Source organism: Lissotriton helveticus, chromosome 12, assembly GCF_964261635.1.
Source record: "Lissotriton helveticus chromosome 12, aLisHel1.1, whole genome shotgun sequence".
Classification (NCBI taxonomy): Eukaryota; Metazoa; Chordata; class Amphibia; order Caudata; family Salamandridae; genus Lissotriton; species Lissotriton helveticus.
The window spans coordinates 595,944,802-595,963,050 of NC_136073.1; the positions used below are offsets into that span (position 1 = coordinate 595,944,802).

The 18,249-nt window shown below is 45.8% G+C and overlaps 1 protein-coding gene across 6 annotated transcripts in view; it reads right to left on the minus strand.

The window, feature by feature from the left end:
- Positions 1 to 18,249, minus strand: part of NR1I3 (nuclear receptor subfamily 1 group I member 3) — a 908,808-nt gene that overhangs the window by 411,194 nt on the left and 479,365 nt on the right. For all 6 annotated transcript variants that reach the window (XM_078671477.1, XM_078671479.1, XM_078671478.1 and 3 more), the window contains one exon: positions 17,627 to 17,901. In XM_078671477.1, the coding sequence (XP_078527603.1) occupies positions 17,627 to 17,901 (275 nt within the window). The remainder of the gene's footprint in view (positions 1 to 17,626; positions 17,902 to 18,249) is intronic.

The window sequence follows — 18,249 nt, forward strand, 5'->3', positions numbered from 1 at the left end:
CTTCACTGGTTATATTACAGCTTAAAGGAGTAAGTGTAAGGCCCATAGTTCTCATATCCTTAACCTCTTCCATGCTCGTGACGGCCGGGAGCCATCACGCGTCACGGTGGGCGTGTGCGCAGGCCGGACCCCGGCTGTCCTAATCTACGCCCACTAATAGAAACGCCCACACAGCGCGGTAATTCCCCACGCACAGAAGGAGTTAACTACTTCCCAAAAACCGTTTGCGTTATTGAGTCTTGCAGCACTGGCAAGATTGTCCCAACTTTCTTTCAAGATCTTGTCTTTCCGCTGCCTAGCCACTTGTTTATATTGACGTCTCAGTGATCTAAAAAGGCTTGCATCCCTTGGCACCGCTGTAAGAGCTACACGGAGCTCTCTATTTGCACGCGAACAAGCATTATTAAACCACTTTGGTTTCTTATTATTATCAAATGCAGGTCTTGAAATCAGTTGCTAAATACCTGCACATAAGTGACTAAAAGCATTAACTGCCTCAGGATTATGATCACAAGACGACAAACCGATCTCAACGGGTGATGGGTATGTTGTTAACATTTTAGAGAACAATTTACTATTATTAATACCTTTCCAGATCACTCTTAAATTATCTGTCAAGGGTACTAGGTTACTGGTCCCATGTTCTGTAACAAAATCCGGTCTGGGGGCTACCCTGATTGTAACCGTGGTTGGATTATGGTCACCATGCACTGTGGGTATGACCTCAGCTTTTAATAAAAAGTCTTCTAATGAGGCTGATATAAAAACATAATCTATAATTGAAGCACAACTGCGACCTCTATATGTAGGGATTGGACAACTGTCATTATGATTTATGGCCGCGATATCCATCATGTTTAATAAATGATGATTAGACAGTTGATCAAGCAATTTTGTCCCCCTTTTACATGGGTGCACATGAATTGGATGGGCAGTAACTAATTCATTTGCCCTAGCAATCTTAGCGTTGAAATCTCCGCCCAAACAGATTCCAGCTAATTTATAATTCTCCATTTGACTTTGTAAATCCGAGACAAAATTAAAAAGTTTAATGAAATTCATATTAGGTACAGTCAAAAAATCATTATTATAAAAATTGATAAAACAAATGAGGACCCTGGGGAACGCTAGGTGGCGCACGACCGAGATGGCTGCACACCAGTAAGGCTCTTGTCGAGCGAGGCGGAAAAACATTTATAACCCCCATCCTGAGATGTATAAAAGTCCATAAAAGTATATTAATGGTCGCCGGAATTGCTGCCAATACCCGTGGTGAGGATCTATATTTGGAGAGGGAGCAGAACGTCGAGAAGTGGTGGCTGATGAGAACCTGCTGAGTCCACCGTCTGGAGCAGAGGGGCGGCAGTAGACACCAGGAAAGAGCGTGGTCGGACAGTCAACCGCAGGCCCAACCCTTGCGAAGGCGGCGGTGCGGAGATTACCTGGGGAGAGTAACTGCTGCCGGAATAATTGAAAGAGTGCATCGCCAGAAAAACCGAGGTGAGCCACTACAGGAAAGGGGAGTGGCATGTGCACTACACTGCTGCTACGGCAAACACCGGACTGAGAGGCGGGCACTGAATCGGGCAGAAGCACACGGCGGCTGGGGGGAGAAACAGCGTGAGGCCTGGCTGCCGGCGGGCGTGTGCGTAAGCGCCGTAGGAGGTCTTGTGATCCGGAACTCTGAGGGATGATGATAGAAGTACATTGCGCGATCCCATAGTGCACGGAGACTCATCACTGGGCAATTTTATATAACACTGTACGTAATAAATCCGAGGAGAAAAGGCGCCATCTTAGCAGCCAGTCAAGGTCAGGAAAACACGTGGGAGCTGGTCTTGGCAGAAATAATTGCATATAAATTCAAACCCTCAACGTTTTGTGTCTGAGTCACGGGGTCTGGAGCTACGCGCATTGAGGATAGTGTGGAATCTGGAGCTTGCTGAACAGACAGTACGAAGTATTGGTGAGAGCGTGTGACTGGTGCTGGGGGAGGCCATTTTGGAAAGCAGAGCGAAGGCACGATAACTGCCATACATCTTGCCTGGAAGGCTCTAGCACGCAGCGGACAGACAGCATGGGGCGCACTGATTCAAAACAGACGAAGATACCGTTTGAATCGCGTAAGGCGCCAAAAACTGGTCTATCGGGACAACATCGAGGAAAACAGCATTTCTTCCAGAGTCCACAACAGGCAGAGGAGTATCTCAAACACTGCCGCCGAGCATCCTCCATGGAAGCGGGGGCTCGCCAACGCTCCAGGTCCCAGTCGCCGATGTCAAACCCGGACTGATTATAGAGGCTCCAGCCATAGAAACTAAGATTGCTCCTACCAGACTACCCCTTGTGAATTGCTATGAACTGGTGAAGTATTAAAATTAGACATCACATTGATTATGGCTCCCCCCGGACACTTGCCTCCATCCCACGGGACCTGCTCGCCTGTCAAAGGTGGGGTGGCATGTGGGTGCATTAGTAGAGGGGAGTGGGCAAGTCGTGAGCCCCTAGAGACTTCCCAAGTGGGCGATCCCCTATTTTTTCTTTACCGAGAGTTGGTAACTGTTTGATCTAAGTTTCTAAAGGTTGGGGTGGGTACGTATGCCTGGTGAGTTGGGGGTGTCAGAGTGGGTGGGGGGAGGCTGTCCTAGCCCGGACAAGTTGTATTTTATTCAGCATGCAAATGGTAGTGACATGTGTTTCAAGCTAATTAATATGATGTGGGGAACTGGCAGACACTACATGTATCAACGGTAAACTGCGTATCTTAACATGGAATGTCAGAGGCCTGAATAATCCTAGGAAGAAAAGACAGATAATAGGGTACTTGGAAAGGCACCATATTAAAATAGCCCTTCTGCAAAAAACACACTTGAACCCAGAGACCAAGCCCCAGTTTGCTGCAAAATGGGCATCGCACCACTGTTTCTCTTCATATTCTGGGTACTCTAGAGGGGTGGCCATTCTCATTAAGTGTGGAGTGAGATTTGTGTTGGGCGGGTCGGAAATTGACTCAAATGGGAGGTATTGTAAGCTTTGGGGGCGATTAGACTCACACGATGTGACGATTGCTAATTATTCAACATGGTCCAGATTGGACTACTGGACGATCCATTCCAGAGAAGGCACTGGAATGGATCGTCTCCTTCCTCGACGGAAGAACACAGAGAGTCTGTCTACCACCGTACAAGTCAGAGGCCACCAAAGTCATCTGCGGCGTCCCTCAAGGATCCTCGCTGAGCCCCACCCTCTTCAACGTCTACATGAGCCCCCTCGCGCCCATCGCACGCCAACACAACCTGAACATCATCTCCTACGCCGACGACACCCAGCTGATCCTCTCACTGACCAACGACCCCGCCGCTTCCAGAGCCAACCTTCACGAAGGGATGAAAGCTGTAGCCGAATGGATGACGACCAGCCGCCTGAAACTGAACTCAGACAAGACGGAAGTCCTCATCCTGGGCTCCTCGCCCTCCGCCTGGGACGACTCCTGGTGGCCCCCCGCCCTGGGCTCCGCACCCACACCGACAGACCACGCACGCAACCTGGGCTTCATCCTGGACTCCTCCCTCTCCATGACCAGGCAAGTCAACGCCGTCTCCTCGTCATGCTTCAACATCCTGCGCATGCTACGAAAGATCTTCCGGTGGATCCCCACCGAGACCAGGAAGACGGTCACCCAGGCCCTCGTCACCAGCCGACTGGACTACGGCAACGCCCTCTACGCCGGAACCACCGCCAAGCTCCAGAAGAGACTCCAGCGGATCCAGAACGCCTCAGCCAGACTCATCCTCGACATCCCCCGACGCAGCCACATCTCCGGACATCTGAGAGACCTGCACTGGCTCCCCGTCAACAAGAGAATCACCTTCCGTCTCCTCACCCACGCACACAAAGCCCTACACGACCAAGGCCCGAGCTACCTCAACAACCGCATCAACTTCTACGCTCCCAAACGCCACCTCCGATCAGCCAGTCACGCCCTCGCCGCCGTACCCCGCATCCGAAGATCGACAACAGGAGGAAGGTCCTTCTCCCACCTGGCCGCCAAGACCTGGAACTCCCTCCCGACCGACCTGCGCCTGACCCAAGACCACCTTTCCTTCAGGAAGAAGCTCAAGACCTGGCTGTTCGAGCAGTAGCAGCACCCCCCCCCCCCCAAGCGCCTTGAGACCCTCCGGGTAAGTAGTGCGCTATATAAATGTCCATGATTGATTGATTGATTGATTGTATCAGTGGGATTGGCTGATTGGCTGTAAACAGCGACTCATCTAGCCCGCACATACTCCGACCACTCTCCCGTGATGGTGGTTATACACACCCTGGTGGATCAGACCCCCTTTGCTAGCTGGCGCCTAAATCCTATGTACTTTCACGACACAGTCTTTAGGACTGAGATCAAACAGGAAATCCAGGTCTTCTTGATGCGCAATGTGGCATCGGTGTCTAGTCTCACTTCTGTATGGGTGGCCTTTCAAGTCACGGCTAGGGGGTGGTGCATTTCCAAGGGTGGGGGCATACTTAGGGACATACAAAGAGACCTACAAAGACTGGAAGGGGATATTAAAGCTCTTGAGAGAGACCTCACCTCTGGGGTACGAGTAACTAAGGCCAAATTACAGGATAAAATGACAGAATATGAGGATTTTGCAGCCAGAGAGTGCAATTTCCGAGGGAAATATCACATGGCGAGATTGTATGGAGAAGGGGATCACCCGGGGAAGGTTTTAGCAAATGCAGTGCGCCCACCCACATTTTTCAATTATATTGCAGAGAACCAGGACTCGCAGGGTAGGACCCACAAGAACCTCCCAGAGCAATGAAAGACATTTATAGACTAATATTGATCATTATATACCTCCCAAAGGGGAACCCCCGCTTGATCTCCGACGGTACTCTGAAGATACAGCTCTGGCCTGGCTGGGAGATACGAAGCGCACATTTTTAAGTCGAGCTTTATAAGTGGATGGAATTACGGCGGCAATTATGCACATGAAATATGGGTATGCGCCGGGGTCGGATGGCCTACCCATAGAATTTTATACGGCTTATGTGAAACAGTTTGCCCCCATTCTGAAAGAGGTATTTTACAAAGCTGGAGAGGAGTGTTGCCTACCAAAATCCATGCAAGAAGCCCAGATAGTGTCCCTATTAAAGCCTGAAAAATCCCCGCTGCACTGTGAGTCCTACCAACCTCTCTCTACGGAATTGTGATACCAAGAGCCTTGCTAAGGTCCTGTCTAACCATCTCAGTCTCCTGATGGAACAGCTGGTGCTACCGGATCAAGCAGGGTTCATTCCTAACCGTGCTACGTCACACAATCTTAGAACACTCTTAGCAGTCATGCCGGACATAGACCCAAACAATTCGGCGGTGGCAGTATTCCTTGATGCCACTAAGGCATTTGATTTGGTAGAGTGGGACTATCTGATAGGTACTTTGGGATACATGGGGATGCCTCCTGTTTTTTTAAACTGGGTGCAACTGTTGTATAAGCTGCCCATAGCTACGGTACTGCTGAATGGAGCCAAATCCAACAGCTTTGCCATATCTACGGGCAAGGCTGTCCCCTGTCCCCAATCATGTTTGCCTTGGCAATCGAGCCCCTAGCAGCAAAGATAAGGCAACACCATAAAGAGAGGGCACTCGCATACCCGTCTCGGCAGCTGCTTATTTCACTATATGCGGACGATATGACTCTATACATTAAACCCCCCCAGAAAAATGTAAATCCGGTCCTGCGAGAAATAACTAAATTCGGGGCCATTTCTGGGATACAAATAAACTGGACTAAGTCAGCCATTTTCCCCCTAATGGACAAGACCGTCCTGCACCAACTGGATTACCCACTGGTATGGAAGAATGACGAAATTAAATATCCGAGCATCCACATAATTAGGGAGAAAGACGTACTTATGCGTACAAATTATGGATCTGCTATAGATAAGGTGACAGACAGCATAACCGGGTGAATGAGATTACCTCTCTCAATGGCAGGGAGAAATTCCCTTATTAAGATGGTCCTCTTACCGAAATTCTTATACCTATTTATAAATATACCTTATCACCCGGGGAGATTTTTCTTCCAAACGCTCATGACGCAGTTAATGTGACTCATATGGGGGGGGGGGGAACAGGCGTGACTAAACCTTGCAACAATGATGTTACCGTATCATCAGGGGGGGTTTGAAGTCCCTAATTTTGAATATTACTACTATTGCGCCCAGGCACATTTTGCTACTTATTGGTTCCATCCACCTCCGTTTATGCCGCACTTAGCGGTTGAGGATGGATACATGGCCCAATACCACCCTCTGGCTATCTGTTCACGGTGGTGAAAGACAGGGAACGTGACCCATCCATGGTAGATTGCACTGTCGCCGCTTGGCGACAAATTGCTAGCAGATTGGAAGCCCCAATGTTGTACTCCCCCAGATTGCCTTTGGTGAGACACCCTCAGATGCAGGTTACATATGAAGGGTTATGTAGGAGGCTGCTTGATAGGCTCCATTACACCACTTGGGGCGACCTTTACTTTGGGGGACAGTTTCGTTCCCGGGAGCAGTTTTTTGGAGCACATCACCTACTACTATGAAACTGTTCATGTACATACGACTCCGGCAAAGTATTAAAGCTGCTACCCCAAAATTCTCTGCAGAGCCGATTGCCCTACCACCTCTACATGCACTTTTACAACCCGAGCCTCCCAGGCATGTCACGTCCCTGTTGTACAAACACATACAGAACGCACCTCCTTCCCGGGCCCCTCATGCTAGGACAGAGTGGGACAAAGATCTAGAGGCCCCTCTGACAGATGAGCTGTGGGAATTTAGCTGCATGCAGACTGAAACAGTCACAGCTAGCAGCTGACTACAACTTATACACTTTAAATGTTTACACCGATTATAACATACTCCGGTCAAACTACATAAATTCTGCCTATGGGAAGATGACAAATGTGCAAGATGTGGAGGGGAAGGGGCGGATTTCCTTCATTTGGCATGGCAATGTCCACAGGTATTCGAATACTGGAAGCAGGTGTCCGAAGGTATGTCACACATGATAGGGATGCAAATACAGCCGACCCCATTGGTAGCTCTCCTGGGTAGTACCCACGATGTAAGTACAGTTCACAAAAAATATCTTGCGTTGGGCTTTGTCTTGGCGAAGTGTCACGTGGCATGTAGGTGAGGTAGAGGCCACGCTCCTAAGTTCAAGCACTGGATACAAGACTTAACCACCTGGCAGGATCATTTGAACTGTTATGCTGAACTTCTATCCCTGAAATCACGACCAAAGGATGTATGTCTACATACCTCATAGCACAAGAGCCAGACATGGATAAAGAACAGGAGGTGGAGGAAAAAGAAGCTGGGGTGGCGGTAGAGATGGTTGAATAAATTCGCTCCCTCCGGATGTGGATGCAGCTTTAGAATCCTGAAGACTGAAAGTAGTGAAGTGGTGCAAGATCTGGGTTGATTGGGTAGAGGGCTTACATTTCTTTAGCATATGAATGAGATGGTAACTCTAAGTACTCATGTATTGTATGTACGGACTAGCCAGCAAATGGCGTTAGACACCTTGTCTCTCGGTATAGTGTGTTGTTATTCCCTACTCTGCATTATGTTTCTGATGGTTTGTGGGACTGAAAACAAATTAGGACCCCCCGCATATAAATCAGGGCTTGAAAGTTGTCACTATTTGTGGTGAGGGTTTTAGCACTGACACCTGAGGAAATCTTGACCCTGATGGAAAGTCCGCCAGGAGGGCGCCCTTGTTTAGGGACGGGTACAATAACATTAAAACATTCGAAACCTTAAAGGTTTAGTTCCCTTGTTGCCCAAGTCCCGTGGAACATTAATATATCATATTTTTGCATCACATTAACCCAGTACTCAGTGCTTACTTTAGAGGCCAAGCCAGCAATATTCCATCTTAGCACCAAAAGGTTTGGATTATGTAGTTGCAGACCATCATATCCCAAGGAGTTTGGCATGGGTATGGAGGGGGCAGGTTCAGTTGGTGTTGAGTTAGGCATTAGTCAATCCAGACTGTCTAGGCCAGATATTGCAGAGAACCTATTGTGCATCGTATGCGGAGGGATAACAGGTGTGTTTTGCCCGAGGTTTGGTTTATAAAAGAAGCCAAGAGGCAATGACCAAATAAAAGTAAGATTGGAACTATTAAGTTCCTGTGACATCAGTATCGATCTTACAAGTGACGGCAGAAATTGATGACAACACAGTCTCCCTCTATGGTCCTACATGAAGATCCAACCCAGCCTACCCTGTGCATCATTATAATATTGCTGATATTTGAGACCCTAAACCCTTTGTGTTTGGCAAGCCAGTCAGTATTATTATTTTGCAGTTGATCCCATGACCCAGTCTGATTTTTTCCTAGTGGAGGAACCCTTGCAAGGACTAACACATAAGGGCAAGCTGCCAGTGGTAGGCTGAGAACTTCTTTGCTAGCCTCAGCGAGCCCGCTGGCATTATTCTCAATAGCAGGGGTCATGCTCTGGGAATTGCGCACTAGGGAAACGTTATTTACACGGACTGCGGTGGAGGCTTGAACAGCTGGGTGAGTTGGTGGATATAGACTATTAAGGTCGCCTTGCTTCAGTCATTTTTTCTCGGCAGTTGGGGGTTTGGATAAAGAGCATTCTTTAACTTTACAGCAAGTGTCGCAGGAATCAATTGGGGGAAGCTGCGTAGGGGTCAGGGTTTGCTGTTGCACACTAGCGCTCGTTGCCCTGGAGGGCTGCGATTTGGAAGTCCCCTCCTGTTGGAGGGACGATTTGGGTGCGTTATTGTGCGGGCTTAATTTGATAGTTAATGATTCTAAACGATCCAAGCGCTTCCGAAGTATAGCGAAGTTCTTGTCTACAAGATCCCTGATGCCCTCGTACACAGTGTCTACAATGATGTCAATTGCGGTGTCCCCAAGTTTAAAATAAGCATGAGGGGATGATATGGACTCAGGTTGGGTATGGATAGAGTGGTTTAATGTTTCAGATGGTGTTAAATCACTGTTCCTTGAAAGCATGAGCTTAAAGTGGTGCATTGTTTATTTAGGCGTGGGGGTTGTTGCCTCTTGGAGCAAATTGGTTTAGTTTTCCTTTTAGCCCCGGTAACAGCTGTGTTCAGGGAAATGTTCATATTTGCAGCGATGTCCTTGTTACAAATCACTGCTGGAATATCCTCAGCCACCCTGTTACCCTCATTGACCTGACCACTTTCCAAAACTGGAGATTGCCTAATATGATTGATTGATAAGTTCGGCACCAGGGGGGAGCTAATACAGTCACCATCCTCGGTTGGAAGAGCAATCTGAGGGGTTGTTAATCAGTCGCCTCTCAGTTAACTCAATCTCCGTGCTAACAATATGAACAGCTCTTTCCAACATACTGTCTATAGAAGTAGAGGTACAGGTGCTTGGCAAAATGGTGCGTTTACCTATGGCGTAAAATATCCACAATCGTAATTATGAAGCCTATGTAACTCAACACAGTGGGGCCTGGAGAGTAGAGCCTGTCAGAGAGGTGGCCCAGCCCGGCCTCCGGTCTCTGACGGACGCGGAGGGCCTGCCCTTGGCCCGGGCTTTGCCCGGGCGCGGCCCAGGCAAGCCCGCATGCATCCCGCACTGCGGGAGCCCCTGGAAGAATTTGTAGGCGCTTCCTGGCACACAGGCAACGCTGGCAGCTGTGCGACGGCGCTGGGAGCCGCAAAAGATACTGGGGAGTGTGGTCCTACACTACTCCGCTCCCAGTCTGCCTCCCTCTGCTGCCTCCGGTCTTTGGCCCCAGCAGGGGGCAAAACAAACAGCTTCACGGCGTCCCGCGCTGCGGGAGCCACTGGAAGAATTTGTAGGCACCTCCTGGCGCACAGACAATGCTGGCGGCTGAGCGACGGCGCTGCAGCCGCAAAGTACACTGGGGAGTATGGTCCTACACTCCCCCGCTCCCAGTCGGCCTCCTTCTGCTGCCTCCGGTCTTTGGCCCCAGCGGGGGGCAAAACAAACAGCTAGATGGCGTGATTTGCAAATGGCTGGGTCCAGATTGAGGTGGCATGGTGTGCAAAATAATGAACTGAGATGTGGTCTTGAGTAATTACCAGTGACTGGGAATAATTTTATACATTCCATCCATGACTTTTTGTAGGCTTCAGTGTGATGACCTAATTGGGACACGTATGTCTAGATGTGGGTCCCGTCCACACTAACACTGGAACCAAGAAATGTCTGGCTTATGAGCCATAATAAGGGCAAAATCAGTCCTCGGATGCTTGTCCTCCATTTCAGGGAAAGCCTGGCAGTTCAAGTTGGACTGTTCCCATTGGAGAAGGGTGAAGAATGATTTGCAAATGAGGTCAAAACTGATGTGGGATGGCTTGCAAAATAACCATGGACTGGGATGCAGACCGAATAATTACCAGTGATGCAAGCATTTCATCTGTCACTTTTTTGTGAGTAGCAAGTATAATGACTTTAAGCTAAATACATCAAAAACTGAAACAGCAGTGTGTGGAAATTGGACCAACTATCACTGATCCAACATCTTGCCTAAAGAACATGGGTCAGAAATACTATTTACTGGCTGCAGAAATCTGGTCGCAAACTGTGAGGTGCAAATACTTTTAGGAACTGACCTATGCACCATTTGGTAAAAAAACTAAATTGGATTGAGTCGCAATCTAGCCCACCTAATAATATTCTTTAGGTCAGTTGCTAAGCGAGGGGGGGCTGCCGTGCTGAGAAATGACTTGAGTCACTTGAGTTTGGCGCTCCACTCCAGGGGACCGAATAATGCTAATTTTTCCACCTGACATCACAAGTTTTGCCTGCTATGCTTTGAACCGTCGATGTAGGGGAGTCTTGCTGTCCTTTATAGGGCCCCACAGCATGTGGTGGAGACGGCACATCCCAGCAGGCAGAGATGCGGCCTGCTGAACTGTGAATAGCTGCCCTGGGTGAGCCAGGTTGCTGACGGGGTGGTTGCTGTCTACCCTGCCTTCGATCGTGGGGTGTAGGGCAGGTGCAGCCTGTGGGGCTGGTGATGGCGGGGAGGTCGCAGCGCTCCGTACTGTGATTTTGCATCACATCCTTTGTGGGAACAGAGACCTGCGTTTGAATACTTTTTGGCTGGCCTCCAGCTATCCTCCAGATATGGGCAGATGTCTTCCTACACCACTACAAGGCGGTATAGCTAAGACAAAACACATGTGCATACCTGAGTCGTGCCTCAGTTGCTTACTAAAAACATTGTTCCTGAACTGTCTCACTGTAGTGACTATTGGGTCCCATTGGTGTTTACATGCTGTGCACTATTTCAGTGTGTCTCATGCAAGTATCCGGTGATCAACGATTTAGGAAAGTTAAAAATAATGGTGGACCTAAATATCACATGTCATGAACATATACATGCAACCTCTGTTCAATGATATCAAAAATATTTCTTATTATTTCTATTATTACAAATAGTATATCCTGATTATAACATTAAAAAAGGGAGAAAACATATAGTCCTCTATATTCAATTTTGCACTGTGATCTGACAATGAAGATTCAAAATCAATTCTTATATTGACCCACTATCAAATACATTTTGCACAGTGTCAATGTTAAATGTCATTAAGATGAAGCAGTTTACAATAGTTCAATTTATATCAAGACATAAACAAAGTTAGAAAATAATCACTTCATTATATACCAAGGACATTTATTTCTGGCATGGCTCTTGAAAATCTATGTCCTATGCGCGTTTCGGCTGTGCGCCTTCTTGAGGAAGCCATGTACATAATCAATGTAACCTAAACAGGGTGCATGTAAATATAAGACAATTATCAATGTTGGAAAAGAAAGGTCCTACTACATTTTTTATAGATGCCCAAAATTGGGTCTAAACACATACTTGAACAATTAAAAATTAAAAACACTAATTGCAAATCAATCATAGATACAATAAGCATGTGAAGCATAAATAGGCTCTCTACACTCTCAATCGTGCTCAGATCCCATCACCAAATGTCAGAAGCAGCTAAAACATACAGACACCTAGATGTCAAAGTAGGAATGGAGAAGTGATATCCCAAATAAAGAAAAGACGAACTATGGTGAAATCAAAAGAGTCCTGGAATTACAAGTGAATAAAGAAAAGATTAGAATATTTACAGGTCAGTTCTCCCAAAACTGTCATATTGGGAGAACTGACCTGTAAATATTTTAATCTTTTCTTTATTCACTTGTAATTCCAGGACTCTTTTGATGTCAATATGTTTTAGAAGCTTCTATATGTGTTTAGATCCAATTTTGGGCATCTATAAAAATGAATGAAGAGGACTATATGTTTCTCCCTTTTTTAATGTGTATAATCAGGATATACTATTTGTACTAATAAAAATAATACAAAATATTTTTGATACCATTGAACAGAGGTTGCATGTATATGTTCATGACATGTGATATTTAGCTGCACCACTATTTTCAACTTTCCTAAATTGTGATATTTACATTCAGTTATCGTCCCTGATTTAGGAATTTGCGTGTCAGTATCCGGTGATCAAAACATGGGGAAGGCTTACCAGTAGCAAAGTAAATTAACATTTGAGCAACAAAAAGTCTGTAGAGCTCAAGAAGGTGAAAAGAATACTGTAGGTGAGACGCCACCAGGTGCTGCGGATGAAACCATAGCACTACTGCGTGACTTGAAGGCTCGACGGGTGGCCATAGGAGGAAAGCTGGATGCTGTGCACTTTTGACTCGACCCCTTATCAGAGTGTTTGGATAAAGATGCTGAGAAAATTGATGGCGCAGATCGCCAGATCTCAGATCTTGAAGACGATTGTGCTGCACCTGCGTGGCCTATTACTGTCCACCTGCTCAATTATCGGGATATAAATGCAAATTTAAGGCTAGCCAGGGAACAGGGTCCAAGTTATCACCACGGTTCTGATATTGCCATCTTCCTTGAGTTCATAATTGCTGTCCTGGAGGCCAGAAAGAAATTCTCTGATGTTAAAAATCTGTTGCGTACTAAAGGTGCTGTTTACACTATGCTGTAACCAGCAAAACTGAGAGTAATGATTGAGAGCAAACCTATATTTGTGGGCGATCAAAAAGCTGCCTTTAACTTAGCAAAATATTACCAATCACCTGGTGCTCTTGCAGCTTTGTCATCCTCTCAGGCTGGCACCAGCCATGGCAGAGCGTACTGAGCGATGTTGAATGATTCTGAAGTGGTAGGCTGCGCCATGCAATTATTATTGCATATATTGAAAAGCATTTGTTATCCTATCATTTACTTCCATGTTGTGGCAGCTTCTGCATTTTCAGTCGGTTAAAACATAGGGCCTAATTACGATGTCGGTCGGAGGTGTTCAGGGAAGGTATCACCTGACCATAGGACGGCGGTTCTGACAACCCGTTAGAATATTACGGCACATGGTGGGGTCCCAAACTTCCATTTTTCAATGGGAGCTTGTGCATCAGGTCAAAGCCGCCTGCAGCACAAGCTCCCATTGAAAAATGTAAGTTTGTAAATATCCCTGCACCATGTGGCAGGCACCTCCTGGTGTGCAGGGATGTTTAGGGGGGCACCATAGGTTCCCCCTGGGCCCCTTAGCAGAGGGCCAGGGGGGAAGGGCGCCCTGCTAGGGGCCCCCAAAGTCAGTTTCCGACAGCCAATCCATGTCGGAACGGCCAACGTGGATGGCTGTTGGATTCTGGCATCATAATTCAGACTGCGGAAACACCGTCCTTAAGTGATTATGAGCGCTTTCTGACTGGCCAACTGGCATCTTGAGTCCGTCGGAACTGTGTCGGATTCCCCTGCCGGTTTAAACTGCGACCACTGTCATTATACAGTGGTCGGACTTTAAACCTACCATGCTGTTTGGAAAGCCTCCGTCCGTTTCCGACCAACAACGTAATCAGGCTCATAGTGTTTCAATAGCTTCTTACTCCCTGGAGCTGATGGCGCATCAGAGTACATCCGCTTGTGTGACATGAAGTATAGTTCACTTTGTTTCCTTTTTTTCTCCTTTTTTATTTCTGTTTCCTACCTTTCTTGGGGATTAGGGTAATTTGGGGATGTTTGTGGTGATCAGTGTCGAAGGGTCCGTGACTTGTTTTATAGTCAGTGAAGCAGGAATCAGGGGGGGGAATTGGAATAGTTTGGAACTTGCTGTTTCAAATGTGCTTGATCGAAACTGGATTTACCTAGCACGGGGGATCCTAGGCATAGGCATGCTTGTGGTTAATTTACATTGTAAATACATTCCTCTTCTGTTGTGTACTTTAGTCACATAGGCAGAACATGTGTTACACATCGTACTTACCTGACGTAATGTAACGCTGATTTCTTGGAATATTTGTCGATTAAGATATTTAGGTTAGTCCAATCATATCTTGACAGACACAATGGATCCATAGTGTTACTACAGGAGGCTCGCCTTAGAGATACTGACCCCAGCAGATTTTCAGCTAAATGGGGTGAGCGGTACCACCTGTCCATGTATAGCTTGTATTTGCAAGGGCTAGCCATATTAATATGCACAAATACACACTAGAGCACTACTAGACCAGCCTATGATTATTATAAATCTCTATGGTCCCAACACTGATAGTTTTGATATGTTCTTTGATTTGACAGAAATGCGCAGAGAATGCACTGACTGACTGATAATATGGGAGGGCGACTTCAATTTTGTAGTAAATAAGATAAACAATAATCACTCCAGACATGTCTGATCTCACTCCAAAGTTCTCTCGGATGGCATGAGATGGGACTTTGAAGTGCTAGATCTCCATGAGACCTGGCACACCAAACATGTGGAAGAGATCTCATACAGATTTCTGGTGGTGCTCAGATGATCTAATCCATTGGATCCCGGAGCAGAAATATCCCCATAAAATGCTGGCAGACCACCCTCAGGTGTGGCTACATATATCCTTCGCGAATGACTCTAACCGACTGCGCCCCTGGAGATTCCCATCTGTGCGCTATTAGACTCTGCTTTTAGAGCAGTGGTGGCTACTGCGATATGGGACTAGTTTATGTTAAACATATGGACAGTACATTCAATTCAGTGATTTGCGGGGCATACATTGCAAAACAAATTGGAATATTAAAAACAAACCACACACAACTCCTGATGCTAGATTCCTAATTCAAAGATCTTGCGAGCCGTTGCCGGAAAAGCCTAAATGACATGATATTGCTCAGTGTTGCCTGCACAGGCTTTTGCAAAAAAAAAAAAGGGGATAAAAAGGTAGGTTGCTAATTGCGACACTATCTGGTTGGTCACAATCATAGTTACTGAAAAAGATTTGCAGGCCACCATGTTTTGTTTGATCTTCAATAATTCTTCCATAAAGTAGACATTGTTGCAGACATAGGGCTGTGTTTAAAAAAATATCTTCTACTTTTTTTTAATAGCGTAAGACTTGGCAGTGACTTGGCAGTGGTTCCCTGGAACATTGACTACTCTTCATCAAAGTTTCGTTTACATTCCCGAAGGGGAAGGTGCGTCAAAGGCACGCCTCCAACACTGATCCATAAAATAACAATTCAATAATTGGAAAGGGACACCTATGACACACCACTTTCAAATGATTAGTTGTTATCCATTCAAAATCCCCTTTGGGAGTCGCAAAAAAGTTTTTGCGTCCTAAAATAGAATGCAAAAGACACACAATTGATGGACAGAATGCAGAACAAATCTAAACATTCACCCTCAGTCAAGAGATCTGGGTTAAATACATCATTCTTTTGCTCACCATGCCACCCAAGTTTAGACCTGGCCAAACTGGAATGGCATGGTGAGCAAACAAATGATGGATTTAGGCCCAGATCTCTGTACTGGAGTGAATGTATGACATTGTTCTGCATCTGTCCATCAATTGTTCTTTTTGCATTATCCTAAAATAGAAAGGCATTTTATCGGATTCGCAATCTCTGAATTCGAGCATTTTCAACCATGACAATACCTAGTCCATCTGTCCATGGCACTTAAAACCCTTTAAACCAAGTAATAATAATCCACATTTGTATAGCGCACAATCACCCGTTAGGGTCTCTAGGCGCTGGGGGCCGTCGGGAAGATTAAGCAAGCTATTGCCCAGAGTCACATGGTTAATCAGGCCGCCGGAGCCGGGGATCGAACCCTGATTCCCAGATTCCAGCGTCAGTCGCCCTGGCCGCGGCGCCACACCTCTTCCGCCTGTAATCTAGTGGGATGGTTAACTCTAGTCTCTTCCTGGTAGTAGAAGATAATCAAGCTACCAAAGGTTCTTCCTAAATCACATGATCCAAGCATCAAATTGTCCCTTACCTTGGTTTCCTTCTTAAGGTTCAACCGTCCGCTCAGTGATTTTCTGTCTAGACTATACCAACAATGTCTACCTCAGAGCACCTTGTCACTTTGTAGTCTGCTGAGAATTCGGAATGCAGCCCCAAGAGAAATTATCTGCTCTCATCTCATCAGTTCTTCCACTTTTAAACTTTCTTCCTAGGGACTGAAGCATCACCTTTACAGCTACACGTATGCCTCATTTAGACATCCACAGCACTCTTCCCTCTGATGTACTCTACAGCACTCACCAAATGATATCATTGTGCTCTAGATTGGACCCCACTCTTGGCCATTCTTCCCTTTAAAAGTTTTGCTCAGACAGACACTATTTCTTATTCGAGGCAGCCAAGAAGCTGATCTCAGTTTCTGCTAGAATAAAAGCAAGTAACAACCGTTCTGAATTAAAAAACACACGGCTCTTGCCACATGCATAAATGTATCAGAAAAATAATTCCAGGAAAAAAGGGAATGAATATGCTTGCATGACCGCATGTATTCCCAGAGTTTTCTGCCACAACGCATGGCAATGGGCAACTACCAGCTGTTAAAACCATGATTCAAGCATGTATCCGGTCCTCACACAGCACCCCTGACAGCTCCAATGAAGACCAGTTACAACCAATACCCTAACAACCACGGGCTCCCAAAGACAACCGAGGAACAGGAAGTGAATTGGAGAGTTTTACCAACTCTTAGGAGGTATGAAATGAAATGCTACGTAAATTCTTCAATATAATACTAAAAGGTAAGATATTTAAGTACTGAACATATGGACTGTCAGAGACTGATGATGCTGGTACTTTTAGCACTATTTGGTTAATGGTCAGATGTAAAGGTGTGTGTCTATATATATATATATATATATATATCATGGAGATCAAGGAGCGGAAGGCTCTGAAACGTGACACGCTGTCACATTGGAGCCGCCGTACTGTAGTTTGTTTGGCTGGAGTGCACCAGGATCTGGCCGCAAAACAGGTGTGGTTATTTTGGGGCTCGCTACCCCGCCGCATGGCTCACGATGAAAAGTGGCTTGGGTATAAGCGATTTACACAAGAAGAATATTATATAAATATATATATATATATATATATATATATATATATATATATATATATATATATATATATATATATATATATATATATATATATATAATAATATATTTCAATTAACAGATACCTCAAACTGTTTTCCTTACATAGCCACACATTTTAAATTCATGTGGATTATAGAAACACGTACATTTAAAGATAGAAATGCACAAACTCACCGGAATTCTGGGATCTCTTTTGCAAATTTGATCAACTGTTGGATCACAAATGTACTGAGATCGCTGAAGTGCTGGAGAAGCAAGGCTGTCTCAAAGGAGCAATTCTGCTCCTCAATCTGCGTTCTTCTCTGTTCTTCACTAGGTGTCTCAAAGATGTGTGACAGAGACTCCTCAGTTGTGGGTGACAGACTACAAGGAGAAAGGGAAAGACTGCTAGGGTTCCGACAGCGCCTGTCCCTAGATCTCCTAAAATGGGTATACAGATTGTCTGGAGGCTGCAAAGAAATTAAAAAATAGAGCGAGAAAAATAGATTAATGTTAGGTTGTTTTTCACACATTTATTTTAAAAATACCAATAAAAATACATTCATGCCAGAGAAGGTCATAGCTACGGCTAATCCCAACACCTTTATTTTCCAAAATCCTCAAGAGAGCTTTGCTCCAAGTCAAACTTTGCAACAAGACGAATGCCACATGGGTCTCATGTTATTGATCTTTCAAGACAATTTGACCTTCGACTATGACAGACTTTAGCAACCAGCATAGGGTTTTCACACAAATTACTGAACTTCTTAACCCCCCTAATGTCCCAGTCATGGTTTTTGTAAAACAGTGCAGAAATT